General features: G+C 43.9%; 1 protein-coding gene across 1 annotated transcript in view; it reads right to left on the bottom strand.

The window, feature by feature from the left end:
• Hexa (hexosaminidase subunit alpha) overlaps positions 1-16,706 on the bottom strand; it is a 32,391-nt gene extending 15,685 nt beyond the window's left edge. Inside the window, exon 1 of the mRNA XM_075965676.1 lies at positions 16,253-16,706. Coding sequence (XP_075821791.1) covers positions 16,253-16,505 — 253 coding nt within the window. The 5' untranslated portion in view covers positions 16,506-16,706. The remainder of the gene's footprint in view (positions 1-16,252) is intronic.
• Between the last annotated feature and the right edge of the window lie 1,461 nt (positions 16,707-18,167).

Below are 18,167 nucleotides of genomic sequence, written 5' to 3' on the forward strand. Positions count from 1 at the left end.
CAATCAGTGAGTTCTAGAGTCAATGAGACTTTGTACGAAAAATAGGAGAGGGACTGTGGAAGACACCGGATATCAACTTCTGGTCCCTACAGCACGCGAATGGACAGATGTACACACATACATTGACCATATATACAACCCCCCATCCAAGAAAGTTGTCTTCTGTGTACACTACTGCTCCCTTCTATTCTCTGTGGCATCCATTTCAAGGTGGTGCCACCTTCCTCAAGTCTAACCTGGTCCCACCTCCCTACTTTCAACAGACTGAGAACTCCCACCCACTTTACCTTCCCTTCCCACCCACCCAGCACACCTGCAACACTGCACCTGTCCTTACCTTCCTCCCACCTCAGAGCACACCTCAACACTGCACCTGTCCTTACCTTCCTCTCTCCCTCACAGCACACCTGCAACACTGTACCTGTCCTTACCTTCCTCACTCCCTTACAGCACACCTGCAACACTGCACCTGTCCTTACCTTCCTCCCACCTCACAGCACACCTGCAACACTGCACCTGTCCTTACCTTCCTCTCTCCCTCACAGCACACCTGCAACACTGTACCTGTCCTTACCTTCCTCTCTCCCTCACAGCACACCTGCAACACTGCACCTGTCCTTACCTTCCTCACTCCCTTACAGCACACCTGCAACACTGCACCTGTCCTTACCTTCCTCTCTCCCTCACAGCACACGTGTAACACTGCACCTGTCCTTACCTTCCTCCCATCTCACCTGCAACACTGCACCTGTCCTTACCTTCCTCACTCCCTTACAGCACACGTGTAACACTGCACCTGTCCTTACCTTCCTCTCTCCCTCACAGCACACGTGTAACACTGCACCTGTCCTTACCTTCCTCCCATCTCACCTGCAACACTGCACCTGTCCTTACCTTCCTCACTCCCTTACAGCACACCTGTAACACTGCACCTGTCCTTACCTTTCTCCCACCTCACAGCACACCTGCAACACTGCACCTGTCCTTACCTTCCTCCCACCTCACAGCACACCTGCAACACTGCACCTGTCCTTACCTTCCTCCCATCTCACCTGCAACACTGCACCTGTCCTTACCTTCCTCACTCCCTTACAGCACACCTGTAACACTGTACCTGTCCTTACCTTCCTCACTCCCTTACAGCACATCTGCAACACTGCACCTGTCCTTACCTTCCTCACTCCCTTACAGCACACCTGTAACATTGCACCTGTCCTTACCTTCCTCTCTCCCTCACAGCACACCTGCAACACTGCACCTGTCCTTACCTTCCTCCCACCTCACAGCACACCTGCAACACTGCACCTGTCCTTACCTTCCTCCCACCTCACAGCACACCTGCAACACTGCACCTGTCCTTACCTTCCTCCCATCTCACCTGCAACACTGCACCTGTCCTTACCTTCCTCACTCCCTTACAGCACACCTGTAACATTGCACCTGTCCTTACCTTCCTCTCTCCCTCACAGCACACCTGCAACACTGCACCTGTCCTTACCTTCCTCCCACCTCACAGCACACGTGTAACACTGCATCTGTCCTTACCTTCCTCACTCCCTCGATGGAAGAACTTTCCCTTTACATGCGCTCTGGATCTCCCCTCAGGCTCCTCTTGTATGAATTATCCCCCCACCAAGTCTTCAAGTGATTTATTTCCACTGACTCCCACCAGCATTAAAGAATTTGCATCTCCCTTAAGCGTATATCATCTCAAACACTCTTTCTCCAGGTTTCCTGCCTTAGAGAAACTGTAGAGGAAATGCAGTTTGGGTTGGTTGGGACCGGACAGACAGAATTTAAAAACTGATGCTATCTCTTTTTACTGTAAGGCCCTGGGCAGGTTGTTCACTGAGCTTTGGTTTTTCGTCTGTAAAATGGGGATTGTGAAAGCATCTATCTTATCCAGTAGATAAGAGCAAGGTAAAAACGTTAACACATGCCAAGGGCTTTTAGTATCTGGCACCTGGACCAAGTTAGTCTTTTCTTCGTAGCCACTTCCTCACACTCCTCTACTCTGCATCCACTATGACCTAACTTCCCTCGGCACTGTCCTCTGAAAATCAGTGGGATAATCTTTCTATACACTATGACTATGTATTATTCTCGTTGGTTGATAATCTGATTTGGCCTATAGCAAGGCAGAATAAGGCTAGGAAGGAAAGCCAAACAGAAAATAAAGAGAGAAGGGTAAAGGCAGGAGATATTTGAGCCAGCAGCCAGAGGAACAAGAAGTACTAGAAGACAGGGAAGCCACAAACTATGTGGCAAAATGTTGATTAATAAAAATAGGTTAATTTAAGTTGTAAGAGCTAGTTAGTAATAAGCCTGAGTTATAGGCTGAGTATTTTGTAATTAGTATAAGCTTTTATGTGATTATTTGGAACTGGGCAATTGGGAAAGAAAAACTCTTCCTCTGTTTCATATGGTGCTTCAACATGGGGCCAGAATTTTCACATAAGACCTAACAAAGCTTAAAAAACAATTCTAAAAACACAAAAAACGGAGCCAAGAGCAGCTTCATAGTTCATGTCTCTCATACAGGCCACTGTGTACAGGCTTGAGCTATGGATTCTTGAAGTCTCACATAGGCCATGGTAGAGAGGAGTCTCCCTGCCATGTGCTGCATGGTGGGTTTAGGGTTTTTGTTTATACAGACAGAAAGGTTAGAGATGCACAGTAAGGACAGATTCAGACAAAAAGACCTCTAAACAGGCTGCGGAATGTTTGGAAAATGTACATAGGCTTAGGAGAGAAAAGAAAAAAGTTAAAAACAGTCATAGATTTAAAAAATGATTTAAAAATAATAAAGTCCTTAAAAGGGAATAGAGTAATAAAAATATAATAAGCCACATAAAGATGGAAAATACACAGAATCTGGATTCTGTATATTATTGTGCTGTCTTTAGATTTTTTGACTGTTAATGAACAAATAATTGCTGAGAGACATTTGATTGTGAAAGCAACTAAATTAAACCAACCTATATATTTAGAAAATATCTTGACTCTGCAATTCCAGTCAAAAAGGTATGTTGATTTGAGGGAGAGATTTTGCCTTTATTTCCATGGGAAATGAAAGGCTGTGGATTCATTCAAAGTTAAAGATGATCAGGTTTGATGGAGAAAGACCCCCTGAAATCCTGATCACAGCCATGGAAAAATAAACCTAAAGTAACTATAGGATATGTTATGTATATTTTACCTGCTCAAACATAAGACAAAAACTATCTTTGGCTGACTTGTAAACAATGCATAGCTTATGTTTGTATTAATACAGATATGTATGTTACCTTTAAAAGTTTATGTATTTTCAGAACAAGGGGATCAGACACCAATAAAAATGACCCAGATAACCCAACATCCAAAACAGCTTCAAGGCTCCTGACAGAGATGATCCAGCCTCACAAACTACTCCAGCCAAGACTTAACACTTACTCTGATTTTCTCAGGGTTCCTCAAAGATCACCAGTGCCCACCAATCAGCAGGAAGTAGTCTAGAGAACTATGCCAAAATTCCCAAAATATTGTTTATGAATGTTTGTTTCATTTAAGGAGGGCCGGTTACAAATTATTATTGGTCATAGTCAATCTCTTTCTAAAAGAAGAAAGGTGGATATGATATAGAAATTATGGGGAGAAAGGGTAGATTGAATCTACTTTCATCCAAAAAAAAACCTGTTAACCTCAAAGTATTTTACAATGATATGAATTTTAGTTTATTGATAAAAATTTTGTTACACTGTATATATATATATATATTTCTATTCTTTTTTAAGGTATTTCATTTATACAGCTCAATTAAAAACATATGTATAAATGAATATATATATTCATATAGATGAATATATATATTCATATAAAAACATATATAGATGAATATATATATTCATCTATAATAGTCAAACTTATAGTTAGTTAGGTTTTCTAGCTATACAAAGATATATTTCAGATAGGTATTCTTCAAACATTTCAAAGACCTACAAAATATGGCATTTAAAATGGTTTAATAACTTAAGACTTTTCTTGACAGTAAGACATATCTGCTCCTGGCAGTACCAATGTACTCCAGAGATATGGTGTTTATTTTCTTTATGGCAAAAGCTAGTCATGTGGGCAAAGAAATTGCCCTTGCTTCAACTGCTGACAGTTATTGTCCAGACTGAACCAGCAAGACACAAGAAAGATGACTGCAGAACTTTGCCAAGACAAGGTACAACAAGCCTTCAAAATTCCCTGCTTCACAGGATATGCTAGGTCTGTAGGCCAAAGATGGATGTCCCAATGTTACAGAGAAACCTTGGGTGACTGTTCAGGCATCATCTGTTTCTGTCATTTCTCATATTTTTTGGAAGACACTTGGCTGCACTTCCTGCTTACTAAGATAGTATTATTTCCTTCTCAAGTTTTTGATGGCATTGAAGACTAGATAATTACAGATATAGTTTTTGTTAGTTATGATAAAAGATAAATTAGATACAAAATTTTAAACTCACCAAGATAGGATACATAATTAAATATTTTCTCTAATTTTGTAAAGTACAAATAGATTAGATATTGTAATTGTAATTCTTACTTGATATTTGTTTTGTTGTATGTAATTTACTATGTTGTTAAAACCGTCCCTTTTGGTTAGATAGAAAGGGGAAAATGCTGTGGGATAATCCTTTTGTATGCTATGAATATGTACTACTTCCATTGGCTGATAATAAAGCTGACTTGGCCTATAGCAAGGCAGAATAAGGCTAGGCGAGAAAGCCAAACTTAAAATACAGACAGGAGAAGGATGGAGTCAGGGAGATATGAGCCAGTCGCCGGAGGAAAAACATGCTAGAAGACAGGTAAAGCCACGAACCATGTCACAAAATGTAGATTAATAAAAATGGGTTAAGTTGTAAGAGTTAGTTAGTAATAAGCCTGAGCAATAGGCTAGGCATTTTGTAATTAATATAAGCTTTTATGTGATTATTTGGTTCTGGGTTGTTTGGAAAGAAAAACTCCACCTCCGTTTACAGTAAATAAGTTCACGTTTACAGTAACTAGGTTCATGGGACCCTTTCTAATTAATTTATTCACACATTCATTCAATAAGTTATTTACTGAGTCCTACTATGTGCTAGGCTTATTCACTAAGCGCCAGGAATACAGTGGTGATCATAAATACAGAGAGATTGTATTCTGGAGACAACTACCTTCTTTTGGATTAGTCAAACATCCCTGGCATTGACAAAGCTCCCTCAACCTGGCCTCTGGTAGCACAAGTCTTTTAATCCCAGCACTTGACAGGCAGAGAGAGGCGGACCTCTGTGAATTGAAGGCCAGCTTGATCTATGTAGTGGGTTTCATGCTAGTCAGGGCTACACAGCAAGACCCTGTCTCACAACAAAGACAAACTTTCCCTTGACGTAGGGGGTCTCTGCTCTCCGGTTTCCCTTCTCCATCCTTGAACATGATCCTCCTCTTAGATGCCAGCCTGCTTTCTTCCTCCTCATTTACCATCTCCTTGGACAACATCATCTACTCCCACAATAAGCTCATGACTTCCAAATCTAATTTTCCAAGCCAGTCCCTTTTGAGGAGCTGTAAAACTGAACACCTCTGGCTCAGCTGTCTCAAGAGCCTCTGAATCTTCAATGCAAAAGTCAATTTTTTTTCTTTACTTCTCTTGGCTGAGCCTCTCTCTCAGTTTGAGCATAGCATCATATAATCTCCCAAATAAGAAGCCTCCTCCTGCACATTCTCCACCTGAGTAGACTACGCATTTACTCACTCAAAACAATGTTTACAGACTGTATACTATGCATTAAACATTGTCCTAAGCACTGAGGTTTAAACAGTTAAAAAAAAAGATTCAATTAAGTCTTATAATTACAAAAACCATCACAAACTCTTAGTGTTGTGCCATTTTCTTACCTCACTGGGATTGAACCTCAGGTTCAGCCAGGTGCAGTGTCTCTCCTAGGTGATTGTAAAAACCACCCAGGTGGCCCTCCCACCTCCACCTAATCCTCATTCCAATTTGCCGTCTTCTGGGATCTCTTAGTATGAATATCTGATTATGACAATCCCTGTGTAAAGCTTCCTAATGGGACAGGGGATATAACTGGGGGATAAACCACTTGTCCAGCATAAAAGATCATAAAGCCCAAGGTTTGACCCTTAGCACCAAAGGGAAAAAAAATATCCTCTAGTATAATGGTGCCCCAAGGTTTTTAGGTAAAGCCCAGAAGACACAGGAAACTCATTCTCTCTCTTGCTCTATTTGAGAATCTCTTTATAATGATGTGAACTCTTTTCAGACCCTTGGAATTGTCCTGTCTTCTCCATTCTTTTCTCATCACAGATTGCTTCTTCCAATTGAAACAAAGTTTGCATTTCTTCCACACTTGTTTGGCTAAGAAACAGTTCTGGTTTTCCATGTATAAAACTGTTTTGGCCATTCCCCCACCCTTTCCTAAGAGAGCTTCCTACGTGATCATGGAGTACACATACATTTTTCATAAAACTTATCTTAATATAAGCTGTCTATCTCCTCACCTAGGCTGTGAGTTCCTCAACAGCAGGGACCAATCTGTGTCTTTGTATTCCCAGTGCCTGATACACGGCAGTCATTCAATAAGTGTTTGCTGAAAAAATGAATGATGCTAGAATTAAAATATGCACATTTAATGCTATGGATGCATAATGACTGTGCTACACAATTGTCAGGCATAAATGGCAAACAGTTAACCTAAAGATTCTATTACACACAAATCTACTATTTCTGAAGTCCTAAGGCTGGAGTAAGGGCTGCTAAGAAGATACCCAGACTTGCTGTGCAAAGCGCCTTTTAAGACACGCTCTGAAGAATTCTGGGGGTGTAAATCCAAAGCTTTAGGTCCTTCGCTTCTCTGGAAGGAAAAAATTGCTACTTTTACGGTACCTGAAGACTATAATTTTTTACCTTAGTGCAACACCATCTCTCCCTTTACCCAGCTTGCTCCTCCCCAAAACAAAGCACCCCCATCTGTCATGCACTAGATACAAAGCCCTAGCAATGCAGAGAAGATGTTTGGGGTTGTGTTATAATGTGGCATTTGGTTTGGCCTCTGGGTTGGAAGCTAGGAAAGTCAAACCTCTTGAGGACACCTTCCCACTCTCTAATGCCTACCATGCTCTCTTAGGCTCTGGTACTCCCCAACTGAGACAAGGTTTGTTCCATGACCACACTGTTCTCCCCCACCTTCCCACTCACACACTCTGGCCTTCCCTAACTAAGCCGCATCCCGCACTGGCAGTGCATCAAGAACTGGTACAGGTGCTGGGCCGGTAAAAAGAAAACCCTGCCCTGGGGTCCCTGCCCATGAGGAGCTCACAGTTCAGCAGGAGGTGACAATGACTAAACCTTTGGCGAGCTAAGGCAGACTGCAGGCGGTCCCTGCTGAGAGGGGGGAATGCTCTGTAACCTCCTGCAAATGATCTGAACGTGACTTGTGTCTGAAGAGGCCATCTGCAGCATGGACGTCCACAGGTGTGACTAGGGCAGGCAGGAATGTTAAGATTTACTGTGTGTTGTGAGCATTCTGCCTGCAGGCATGTTTAAACTATGTGTGCCTAGTGCACATGGAGATCAGAAGAGGGTGAGAGATCCTCTGGAATTGGAGTCACAGTTATCAGGTACCACAGGGGTGCTGGGAACTGAACCTGGGTCCTCTGCAGGACCAATCCCACCCCCTAATTCAATAGCAGTCTTAGAAGTCAAATGCCCTGAGCCTAGGGCCTCTCCTTGATGCTAATCTGCTAAACTCAACCAAGCTGCCCAAGAGTCTTCATCCTCAGACACTACTAACCATTACTCAGAAGTGCACTCTCTCCCAGCACTGACAAAGAACACTGACGAGTACTTAGTTCCAGCCCATCTTTTGTTGTAAAAATCAGATTTTTTTTCCTCCATACTTTAAAAATCTGTTCTGGCCCTTCCAATGCCATGACTACCAGAAAAAGCACATCTCCCCACAATTCTCAATCTCACGAGAGAAATTTAGCTAACAATTTCATACAGGTCAAAGAAAAACTATCTATTTGTTTATTTGGTTTTTCTATCTGTGAAATAATCCTGGCTGTCCTGGAATTCGCTAAGTAGACAGGCTGGCCTCGAACTCACAGAGATCTGCCTACCTCTGTCTCCTGAGGGCTGGGATTAAAGGGTGCGCCACCACCATCCAGTTAACAACACCTAATTTTGAAAACAAAATGAGTCCTAATGAGTCCTAGATTATGACATTTTCCTATTTAGCAAACTGATTTGGAGATCTTTAAATATCAATAAGAAATTCACTGGGCTGGAGAGATGGCTCAGTGGTTAAGAGCATTGACTGCTCTTCCAAAGGTCCTGAGTTCAATTCCCAGCAACCACATGGTGGCTCACAACCATCTGTAATGAGGTCTGGTACCCTCTCCTGGCCTGCAGGGATACACACAGAACACTGTATACATAATAAATAAATAAATATTTTTAAAAAATTTTAAAAAAAAGAAATTCACCATCACTATTTGTAAATATTGAATGAAACCATTGATGGACTAATTCTTAATTTACCTAATTTATATTTATGACATTTGATGTTTCTAACTCCTACCCCTGCCAGGATTCCTATTTGTTCACATCCCTGGCTGTCCTGGAACTTGCTCTGTAGACCAGGCTGGCAGCAAACTCAGAGATCTGCCTGTCTCTACCTCCTGAGTGCTGTGATTAAAGGTGGCCGCCATCACGCCCCACTATTTAAAAACATTTTTACTGTTTTTAGTGGGGTTTCACAGCATGTGTGTGGCGGTAAGAAGACAAAGTGCTGAAGTCAGTTCTCTCTTCCACCATGTGATGTCTTAGGGACAACTCAGGCTGTCCAGCTTGCTACAAGTGTTTTTGCCTACTAAGCTGTTTTGAAGGTCCCCCATGTGTCTAAATTTTTTTTTTTTTTTTTTTTTGGTTTTTCGAGACAGGGTTTCTCTGTGGTTTTGGAGCCTGTCCTGGAACTAGCTCTTGTAGACCAGGCTGGTCTTGAACTCACAGAGATCCGCCTGCCTCTGCCTCCCGAGTGCTGGGATTAAAGGCTTGCGCCACCACTGCCCGGCTTCTAAATTTTTTTATATTATAAACAATGTTTTAATAAACAGGTGTGTATGAAGTTTAACACTTTTTCAAAGCAATTATTTTTTCTCTCTTTTTTTCTTTTCTTTTCTCTCTCTCTCTAATTTTTATTTTTCAAGACAGGGTTTCTCTGTGTAACAGTCTTTGCTATCCTGGAAATTGCTTTGTAGACCAGGCTGGCCTTGAACTCACATTTTTTTTTAAGGGACAGGAATACTAAACCAAAGATATTAAAATTTTGGTTATGATACTTTCAAAATATTGTATTAATTTATAACCCAAACGCACAGATGTGGGCCCATTCTCCACATTTTTCCAATATTTGCCTACTTCAATTCTACCTCTGCTTGCTAGTTTAAAAAAGAAAACAAGGGCTGGAAAAATGGCTCAGTGGTTAAGAATGAGCTTGTTCGTCAGGGGATCTGAGTTCGGTTCCCAGCACTCATATGGAGTGACTCACAGCTAGCTGTAACTCCAGATCCATACAATGTGATGCCCTCTTCTGGATTCTGCGAGTACCCTACACATGTCACAGACAGACACATACAATCTTTAATATAGGAACATTCGAGCAAAAGCATAGCTATAATTAACATTTTCTCAATAACAACTAAATTTAAGCATTGTTTGCAATCACTAGCCATATTCTTTATATGCCACTTAATAATTTTACTTTATTTTTTGTTTGTTTTTTGAATTGGAGTTCTCATACATAGTCTTGAACTTGCTATGTGCTGAGGTTGGTTTTAAACTCCCAATCTTCTTGCCTCTACCTCCCAAGTCTGGAATTAACAGTTGTGTTCCACCATGCCTGGCTAGTTAATTTTCTTTCTTTTTTTTCTTTTTTTGGTTTTTCGAGACAGGGTTTCTCTGTAGCTTTGGAGCCTGTCCTGGAACTAGCTCTTGTAGACCAGGCTGACCTCAAACTCACAGAGAGTGTCCCGAGTGCTGGGATTAAAGGCGTGGGCCACCACCGCCCAGCTAATTTTGTTTTATTGATATGTGGAGCTCTTTCTAGATCTTAACCTTGCCTCCTTTATTATTTTATTATTTATTATCTATTAAGCCCAGAGCTTTGCATGTTTTAGGCAAGTAAGTGTCTACCACTGAGTACTTCCCACGGAATTAATGTTGTCTTTTTAAGATGTAAATATTGGGCCTATTTTGTCCACTTTTTCTTTCTATGCTGTTTTTAGGTTTTGCTGTTTTGAAACAGGCTGGTTTCAGACTTGGGTAATCTTCTTGCCTCAACCTCCTGAGTCTGGGACTACAGATGTAAGCCACAAGTCCCTCTTGTTCTTTAATCTCACAGGGTTTTTTCTTTTCTTTTTTTTTAGTTTTCATATAGTCAAATATGGTAGTTTTTCCTTTGTTTTTTCCCCATTGTTTAGAAAGTCCTAGAATTGCAAATCCCCTCTGCTGTTTTTATTTTAGAGATTTTGATCTTTAGATACTTAATCTACCAGGAATTTACTTTGTTTGGCAAGAGATAAAGATTTTACTTTTCCAAATGGATATCTAATCATCCTTATTTACTGATGGATTAGCTCTTCACTGTTGACTGGAAACACAGTCTTTAGTGTGTGTTAAGTCCCCACGTGAACTTTTTGTTGTTGTTGTTTTGTTTTTCCAAACAGTTTCCCTGTGCAGCCCTGGCTGTCCTTGAACTCAGAGATTCACAGGCCTCTTCTTCCAGACTACAGGGATTAAAAGCTTGAGCCACCACACCTGGCTTTCCAGGTGAACTCTTCTTGATGGTCATAATCCTGGAAATTTTATGATTAAAGAAATGTATAAACCCCTCTGGCTCATTTGACCCTACATCCCCCAATCCTATAAAGGTTATTTCTTTTTCTCTACAAAACTCCGGCACAGGGCATCACCCACCTTCAAATACCCTACTTAGCTCCCAATACCATCAGTTCTTTCCATTGCCACCCTAAATGTAGCCCTGGTTTTCCCTGAACAATGCCAATTCCCCTGCAACTACTTCTGGTATGAGGTGTTGAGACTCGGTGCTACTTCCAGAGCTGGCTTCCCTGCTGGTCTGTGGTTCAGGCCTTCAGGCTGTGGAATCTGGAGTCTCTCACTGCACTCTGCAGTTTCCTAGTCACTTTGGTATTTACACCTCCTGCCCTGGAGTCTCGTGGCTGTCAGATGATCTGGACACTCAGGAGGAGGAACTAACCCACACTCCAGCTCAGTAGTTTTCCAGTAATATCAGTAACACATTCCTCCTCAACCAGCCTCCAGTCACCTGCTGAACCTTCCTGTCTCTGGAAACAGCCAAACTCATTTCCCAAGCTTTATTACCACACAACTGGCCGTCTGTTAAGATACCTCTTATTGGACACATCCCAAATCAGACTCACAGTCGATCAGGCTTGGTTGTCCATGCACCCCCTCCGCCCCACTCTTTCTCTTTTCACTTCTCAGCACGCTTCAGTACTTCCTTCATCTTCCTCTAGCCTGGTAAATGCAGCAACATGTGAGAATGCATACTCACGTCGCCAAATGACAACTGGCAGTCATCTTCAGCACCCATCCTAACACTAGATGTCCAAGCACAGCTCTCAAGTCTCTGAGCAGTCCGGAGAGGCCATGTCCCTGCAGCCATCAACCTAGTCCAGTGACTGTTGTCACTAACAACCACAACAACTGCCTTCCTTGCCTCCAAGTCTTACTGCCACCGATGCCCCCATGCAGCCAGCTTGGCCAGTGCCACCTGTGTAACAACCCTGGCTGGCCTTCCCCTAATGCTCCTGCTTTTAGTGCTCACTAGGTAGCTTTGTGACGCTTCAGAACTTGTTGACCTACCTAAAATTTGATCAGTCAACCACACTGACCTTGAGTTTCTTCAATAAGGCTTGCTGGCTTCTTACTTGGAGGCCTTTTCCACAAGCTGTTCTCCAAGGTGGACTACCTCCCGACACCAACACCTAATTTCATATCTGATTAAACAACACCGAAGAAAAGCCTTTCAAACTACATTTGCCACCATTCTTACACTTGGGTAACATGTTCTGTATTTGAAAATCATTTGCGCTTCAAATATCGCAGAAAAAAATTACTTTTTTGTATGTGTATAGTCCCACTTTCAAGGGACTGTGATTTCTTCTTTCCATAGTCGGCCTTAAATTTACTCTAGCAGAACTTGAGCTCCTCCTCCTCCACTACTGAGCACCGAGATTCCGCGTGACACCACACCCACTTTCCGTGGGAGGGATCAAACCCAGGGCTTTGTGCTCGCTTAGCAAGCGCTCTATCACCTCAGCTACATCCCCAGTTCATAACTGAAAATTACCTAGGGATGAGAGCTATTTGATTAACATAGTCTATAGACGTAGCACTATTAACTAATTATGGTTGATTAATAAGCACTAATTGCTAAAGATGGAAGGAAGGAAGTTGGCTAGAAATACTTCTGGAAAATGATAAATGGAGCAGAGAAAAACATTCATGACCTGAATGATAATGAAAAGGAGTTAGATGTTAGAAGTTACTATTTGAAGTCACTAACACTAAGCTATGATCAGAGCTTAATTTTCCCAGGGGCTAACAGTTTTCCAAATGACTAATCGCCCTGGCAAAGATCTTCATGAGCACTGCAAGACTGCCCTGCAGGGAGGAAATCTTGGTGGACAGACAGACCTAGAGGAAACCCTCTACCACAGTCACGAGCTGTACACCACTGGCAGTTCTGAACACAGGACCACCCCACAGAGCTGGCTGACAAGACACACTGCATCTTTAGTGCCAGCTCTTCATACATGCTCACTTCCTTCCGCTCTCCACTGCCCTTCACTAAGTCAGATTTGCCACAGCAAACCCCACTGTGCAGCACTTAGCCAGACGAGTTCAAGGGTTTCTTCCACTATTGTGTGATGGCACACACTGCAAACAGTCTGGCAACTTCAACATATAAAGGGACGTGGACTTGAACTCTGAAACTGCCCAATCTAGGCCTCCAGTCTCAGATAAGGAAGAGAGCCACAAATGTGTGCTCTTAGAACCATTACTGTAAAGTTAAGATTGGACAGTAGGGAGTTTTGAAGGATAGCATTGTGTCTGGTAAGCAGGCTCCCTATCTCCACTCCTAACGTTTTATAGAAGCATCAGGTTGCTTCTGACTGCTGAGCTGCTGAGCAACCCTACCTCCTGCACTTGAACCCACGTCCAAAAATGAACTTCAGCCATGCCCAAGCCCAAACAAGGGGCATACAACAGTTAGCTGAAGAAACTTATTTACAACTTAAGACAGCTGTCAAAACAAAACAAAAACCCTAACAACAACAACAAAAACCAAAGAGAACACCTCCCTAAGCATGGGTGCTATCTGTTACAGCTAGGAACAGAGAAGAAAATTCAATGTTTCTAGGAGAGTGGATTTTTGTTACCTTGGAGCAAGTCACAAAAATTTTTTTACACACGCAAACACTTTTCAGGTCTATATACCCAACTGATTCTCCTGAGCTGCTCCAGTTGTCAATAGCTCCAACAGTGGTGGGAGAAAGCTCCTAACCAGACTGGCTAAACACTTGTTTGTTTATATTTTTTTTAAATATTTATTTATTATGTATACAATATTCTGTCTGTGTGTATGACTGTAGGTCAGAAGAGGGCACCAGACCTCATTACAGATGGTTGTCAGCCACCATGTGGTTGCTGGGAATTGAACTCGGGACCTTTGGAAGAGCAGGCAGTGCTCTTAACCTCTGAGCCATCTCTCCAGCCCTTGTTTGTTTATATTTATCCATTCACTTAGAGACAGATCTCCCTAAGTATACAGGCTGACTTGGACCACACTACTATACGAACCAGCACTCAGGAGACAGAGGCTACAAGGCCTGGTTTTTAGTTTAAACATTTTCTTAAGGGTGAGGGAATCAAAACCTCTGACTTTTAACAATCAAAAAAACCTACAACATGCCCAAGTGCGAGACCAAGCACCCAAGACAATGAACAGGTCGGCTGGTCAGCTCACCAATGCCCTCCCTATTTTACTTTTGTCTGGAATGAAGTATGCGGTAAGGAAGTAGAGGAAGGCATCTCAGATTTCATATGCCAGACCCAAACTAGTCATACACACCCTAGGAAGGTGAGCTTCTCAGGCTCAGAATTAGGCAGATTACTGTGAAAGCACTATGATTTAGGTAGAAGGGAAAGTCACCCAGCCTGTGGAAGACTATGGGCATAACTAACTCAAAGTCCGAGAGTTTAATATAAACAGATCAATGCATACTTCTGAACCTCATCCAAATACGGTTGATCCTAGTACCTACCTCCTCTCCAAAGATAGCTTCATCATTATTTTTCATTAGGTACCACTCCATTCTCCACATACTCCATTATAAACGGCATCGTAAAACGTCTTCCTTTTTGAAAACAGTACACTGAAAGGCAGCCCAGGCTTCTACAAGAACAAACCATCAGGCCACTTAAGAGTGGAGAGTTTCTCCCAGCACTCGGGAGGCAGAGGCAGGCGGATCTCTGTGAGTTCGAGACCAGCCTGGTCTACAAGGGCTAGTTCCAGGACAGGCTCCAAAACCACAGAGAAACCCTGTCTCGAAAAACCAAAAAAAAAAAAAAAAAAAAAAGAGTGGAGAGTTTCTTTGTTTGCTTGTTTTGAGAAAGGGTCTCTGTCCGCCCATGATGACCTAAAATTCATTAGGGAGCCAAAGATGACTTTGAACTCTTGATCCTCCTGGCTCTACCTCCTAAGGAGGGTTTCTGAACCCAGGGCTTACCTAACCTCCCAACTGTGCGCAAGTCCCAGCCCCTAGAGTGGAGAGCTCTAATCATTACTCCTGCCCAACCCGGCTCCATGACACATTTTGCATTTCCAATTCTGTGACAAGAGCAGAGACTACAAGTTGGCATCCCGTGCTCCTCCAGCTTTCTCGCAATCAGACTCCACTCCAAGTCTGAAACTTGACGACCATCTTCCTATTGATGATCTTAGAAAGACACAAAAACGAGGAGGCCTTGCAGGATGCTAAGTCCTGCAAGGCTGTGTCTGGGAGTGTGCCTTCAGAGATAATTTTAACTCAGAAGGAAAGAACCACCCCAGTTGTGGATGGCATGGTCTTCGATGCAGAAGAGGGAAAACGGGGGACGAATTCTTCTCTTTGCCTCTTGGCTGTTGTGCACTGTGACAAGCTACCTGAAGCTCAGGCTCCCACGCTCTCGTGGTGGACTACTTCCTCTGCCGGTGAGCCACAATACTGTTCTTGGTCACAGCAATGAGGAAAGTAAAGAACACACCTTACACCAAACAGTCCTTTAACACAACAGAACCAACAAACGCGCTAAACCCACTATATTTACAGAGACAGTTAGGGAAGAAAGGGCCCAAGGAGACACTTTAGAGGATTCAGACCATAATGGCACGCGCGACTTACTAGGTCACTTGTTTACTACCCGAGATGAACAAATCAAATACCGACAGTGGTTGCCCAAGAACCAATTCTCTTACCTTCATTCTAGAATAAATGGGTTGGGAAGGGACACACTTAGCATCTGTTTAGCATCTACAGTACCAGGGCCCACGACAGGCACCCAACACTGTTTCTCTTCCATCCCTTGCCACTCCCCCACACCCACCGTCTCATCCGTGTCAGGCCCAAGCCTGTCAAGAGTCAAGCTGCCTCTGTCGGGGTCTTGTGTTCTATGATTTCTTTCACAATTTAAACATTTACTAAGCAACTTATGTGCCAGACATATGCTGAGCTCCACTGTGCAGCCCTGGTCACTGCCTCACAAGGACCGGTTACCCCTGGAGCATGACCTAAAGAATCATCTTAAATGTCTATTGGCATCATACTTTCAATGTTTTAACAGCCTGATTGAACTGTGGTCCTCCCTACAGCAGGCATTTTAAAAAATGAAAACCTATAGTCCAAGAGAAAAGATTCAGGGCAAATGGAGACCCCAGAAGTCTGATTAATGAAGGGGCGAATGGAGAAGCGGCTAAGCCTGGGAGGCTGAATAGCCGGCTAGAGAAAAAGCAAGGGGAAAAGGGGACCTGGGAGGTGACTGGCTGGGCAGGGCAGAAGCCATGAGGAGGAAGCCGGGCCGGGGTTGTTCCACAGAAGGCGGCTCCTTCGGAGGGAAGAAGAGGCTGTGACTCACTTGAGAACATGGGTCGGGGCCAAGAGCCGGAACCGAAGAGCAGGTTACGGTAGCGTCGAAAGGCCTCGTCGAGGACGACGCAGCCCGCCTGCGCGGCCGAACCGGCATGGTACCGGAACTGGAAGTTGCTGGGGTACAGGGGGTAGCGCCGGTGGTAGGTTTGGATGTACTGGGGCCAGGGCCACACCGCCGTGGCCAAGCAAGCCAACGCCGCTGCCAGCAGCAGCGAAACCCAGAGCCTGCAGCCTGCCATGGCCCACCGGCAAGCGCTCTCAATGCAGGCTGAGCCCACGTGAGACCCCGGTCAGGTGAGCGGCGCCCGCGTGACAATCGAAGGGTCACGTGAGCGCGCGGAAAGCTGAGCTCGACCTCCGCGATCGTTAGGCCCCGTTTACCGCAGCTTCCGGCACGCTAGGCTGTTTAGGAGCGGTCCCCGCCCGGGCCCGGCCTCAGTAATGCAAGCCTAGGGGCTGGGCCGGGAGGGACAGGCGCCGCCCCTGCGGTTGGAGAACCAACCCGGCCTAGGAAAAAACAAAAGAAAAACTAGAGTCTAAGTCACGTGGCACAAAGGGCCAATTCCAGAGGACTCAACAACAGTATGATCTTGGATAGGAAAAAAAATGTTTGGAGACACCCCGTTGCCTGCCTCCAGAGGGGACCACTTACAAATACCCTCTTTTATTACCTACCTGAAACTGCCCCCTCCTTTCACACACAACTCCACACCCCTTGGTGTGTGTTTAGTGCAGACAGCAATGCAAGCTGGGACTTGGGCTGCAGGATGGAAGATGCCCCCCAAGTAATAACCTGGGGGCTGGGCCTGCAGGGAACTACATATTGAGTCTAAAAATCAGGACTTTGTTCTGGGGGCAACTGCAAAACACCCAAAGTTGTGTGCTTTAGAAATCGTATGTAGTGGTTTCTGGTTGTGATACCAGAATTTGTGAGGGAAAGGCAGGAAGTCTTTCCCTCTAAGTCTCTAAGTCTGGCCAGCCTGGTCTATAAAGTGAGTCCCAGAATAGGACAGACAGAGCTGTAACACAGAGAAACCCTGTCTTGAAAAAACAAAGGGAAAGAGAGAAAGAAAGAAAGAAAGAAAGAAAGAAAGAAAGAAAGAAAGAAAGAAAGAAAGAAGGAAAGAAGGAAAGAAAGAGAGAGAGAAGGAAGAAAAGAAAAGAAAAATGCAGTTTCCCTTGACTGGGAGTGTAGCTCGGTGGTAACTTTCCTAACATGCATGAGAACATGGGTTCAGCCCTCAGCCCTGAGGGGAGTGGGAGGAACAGTGGACGAAAAGCAGAAACATTTCTGCTAGGTGGTTAATAGGGCTAGACCTAGTATCCAGAGAGCGATAATTTCTACAGTCATAGTTCAGGTCCTAAATTCTGCAAGAATCTCAGACTGCACAAAACTGGTTGCTGCGCTCCTGAGGATGACCTTGAACTTCAGAGTCTCCTTCCTTCCTCTCCTGAGTGCTAGGGTTAGAGGCTGTGCCCACCACACCTGTCGTACAGAGCGGTGGGTGTGAATGGGCTTCGTGCACGCTGCGAAGGTAAACGCTCTACTGACTGAACCACATCCTAAGCCTTTCCTCCCGTGTGTGGGGTGCATGTGTGCGTGTGTCGCTTGTGTGCGTGGACCAGCTGACAACGCTGGATGCCATTCCTTAGGTAACCTCTGTCCTCCTTGTTTTGTGCTTTTGGTTTTTCTTTTGGTTTTTCAAGACAGGATTTCTCTGTCGTTTTGGAGCTAGTCCTAGAACTCACTCTGTAGACCAGACTGGCCTTGAACTCACAGAGATCCTTCTGCCTCTGCTTCCTGAGTGCTGGGATTAAAGACTTGTACCACCACCACCAGGCAATCTACCTTGTTTTTTTGAGACCGGATTTTTCACTGGCCTGGGGCTCCATGGTTAGGC

The sequence above is a fragment of the Microtus pennsylvanicus genome, chromosome 3, assembly GCF_037038515.1.
Source record: "Microtus pennsylvanicus isolate mMicPen1 chromosome 3, mMicPen1.hap1, whole genome shotgun sequence".
Taxonomy (NCBI): domain Eukaryota; kingdom Metazoa; phylum Chordata; class Mammalia; order Rodentia; family Cricetidae; genus Microtus; species Microtus pennsylvanicus.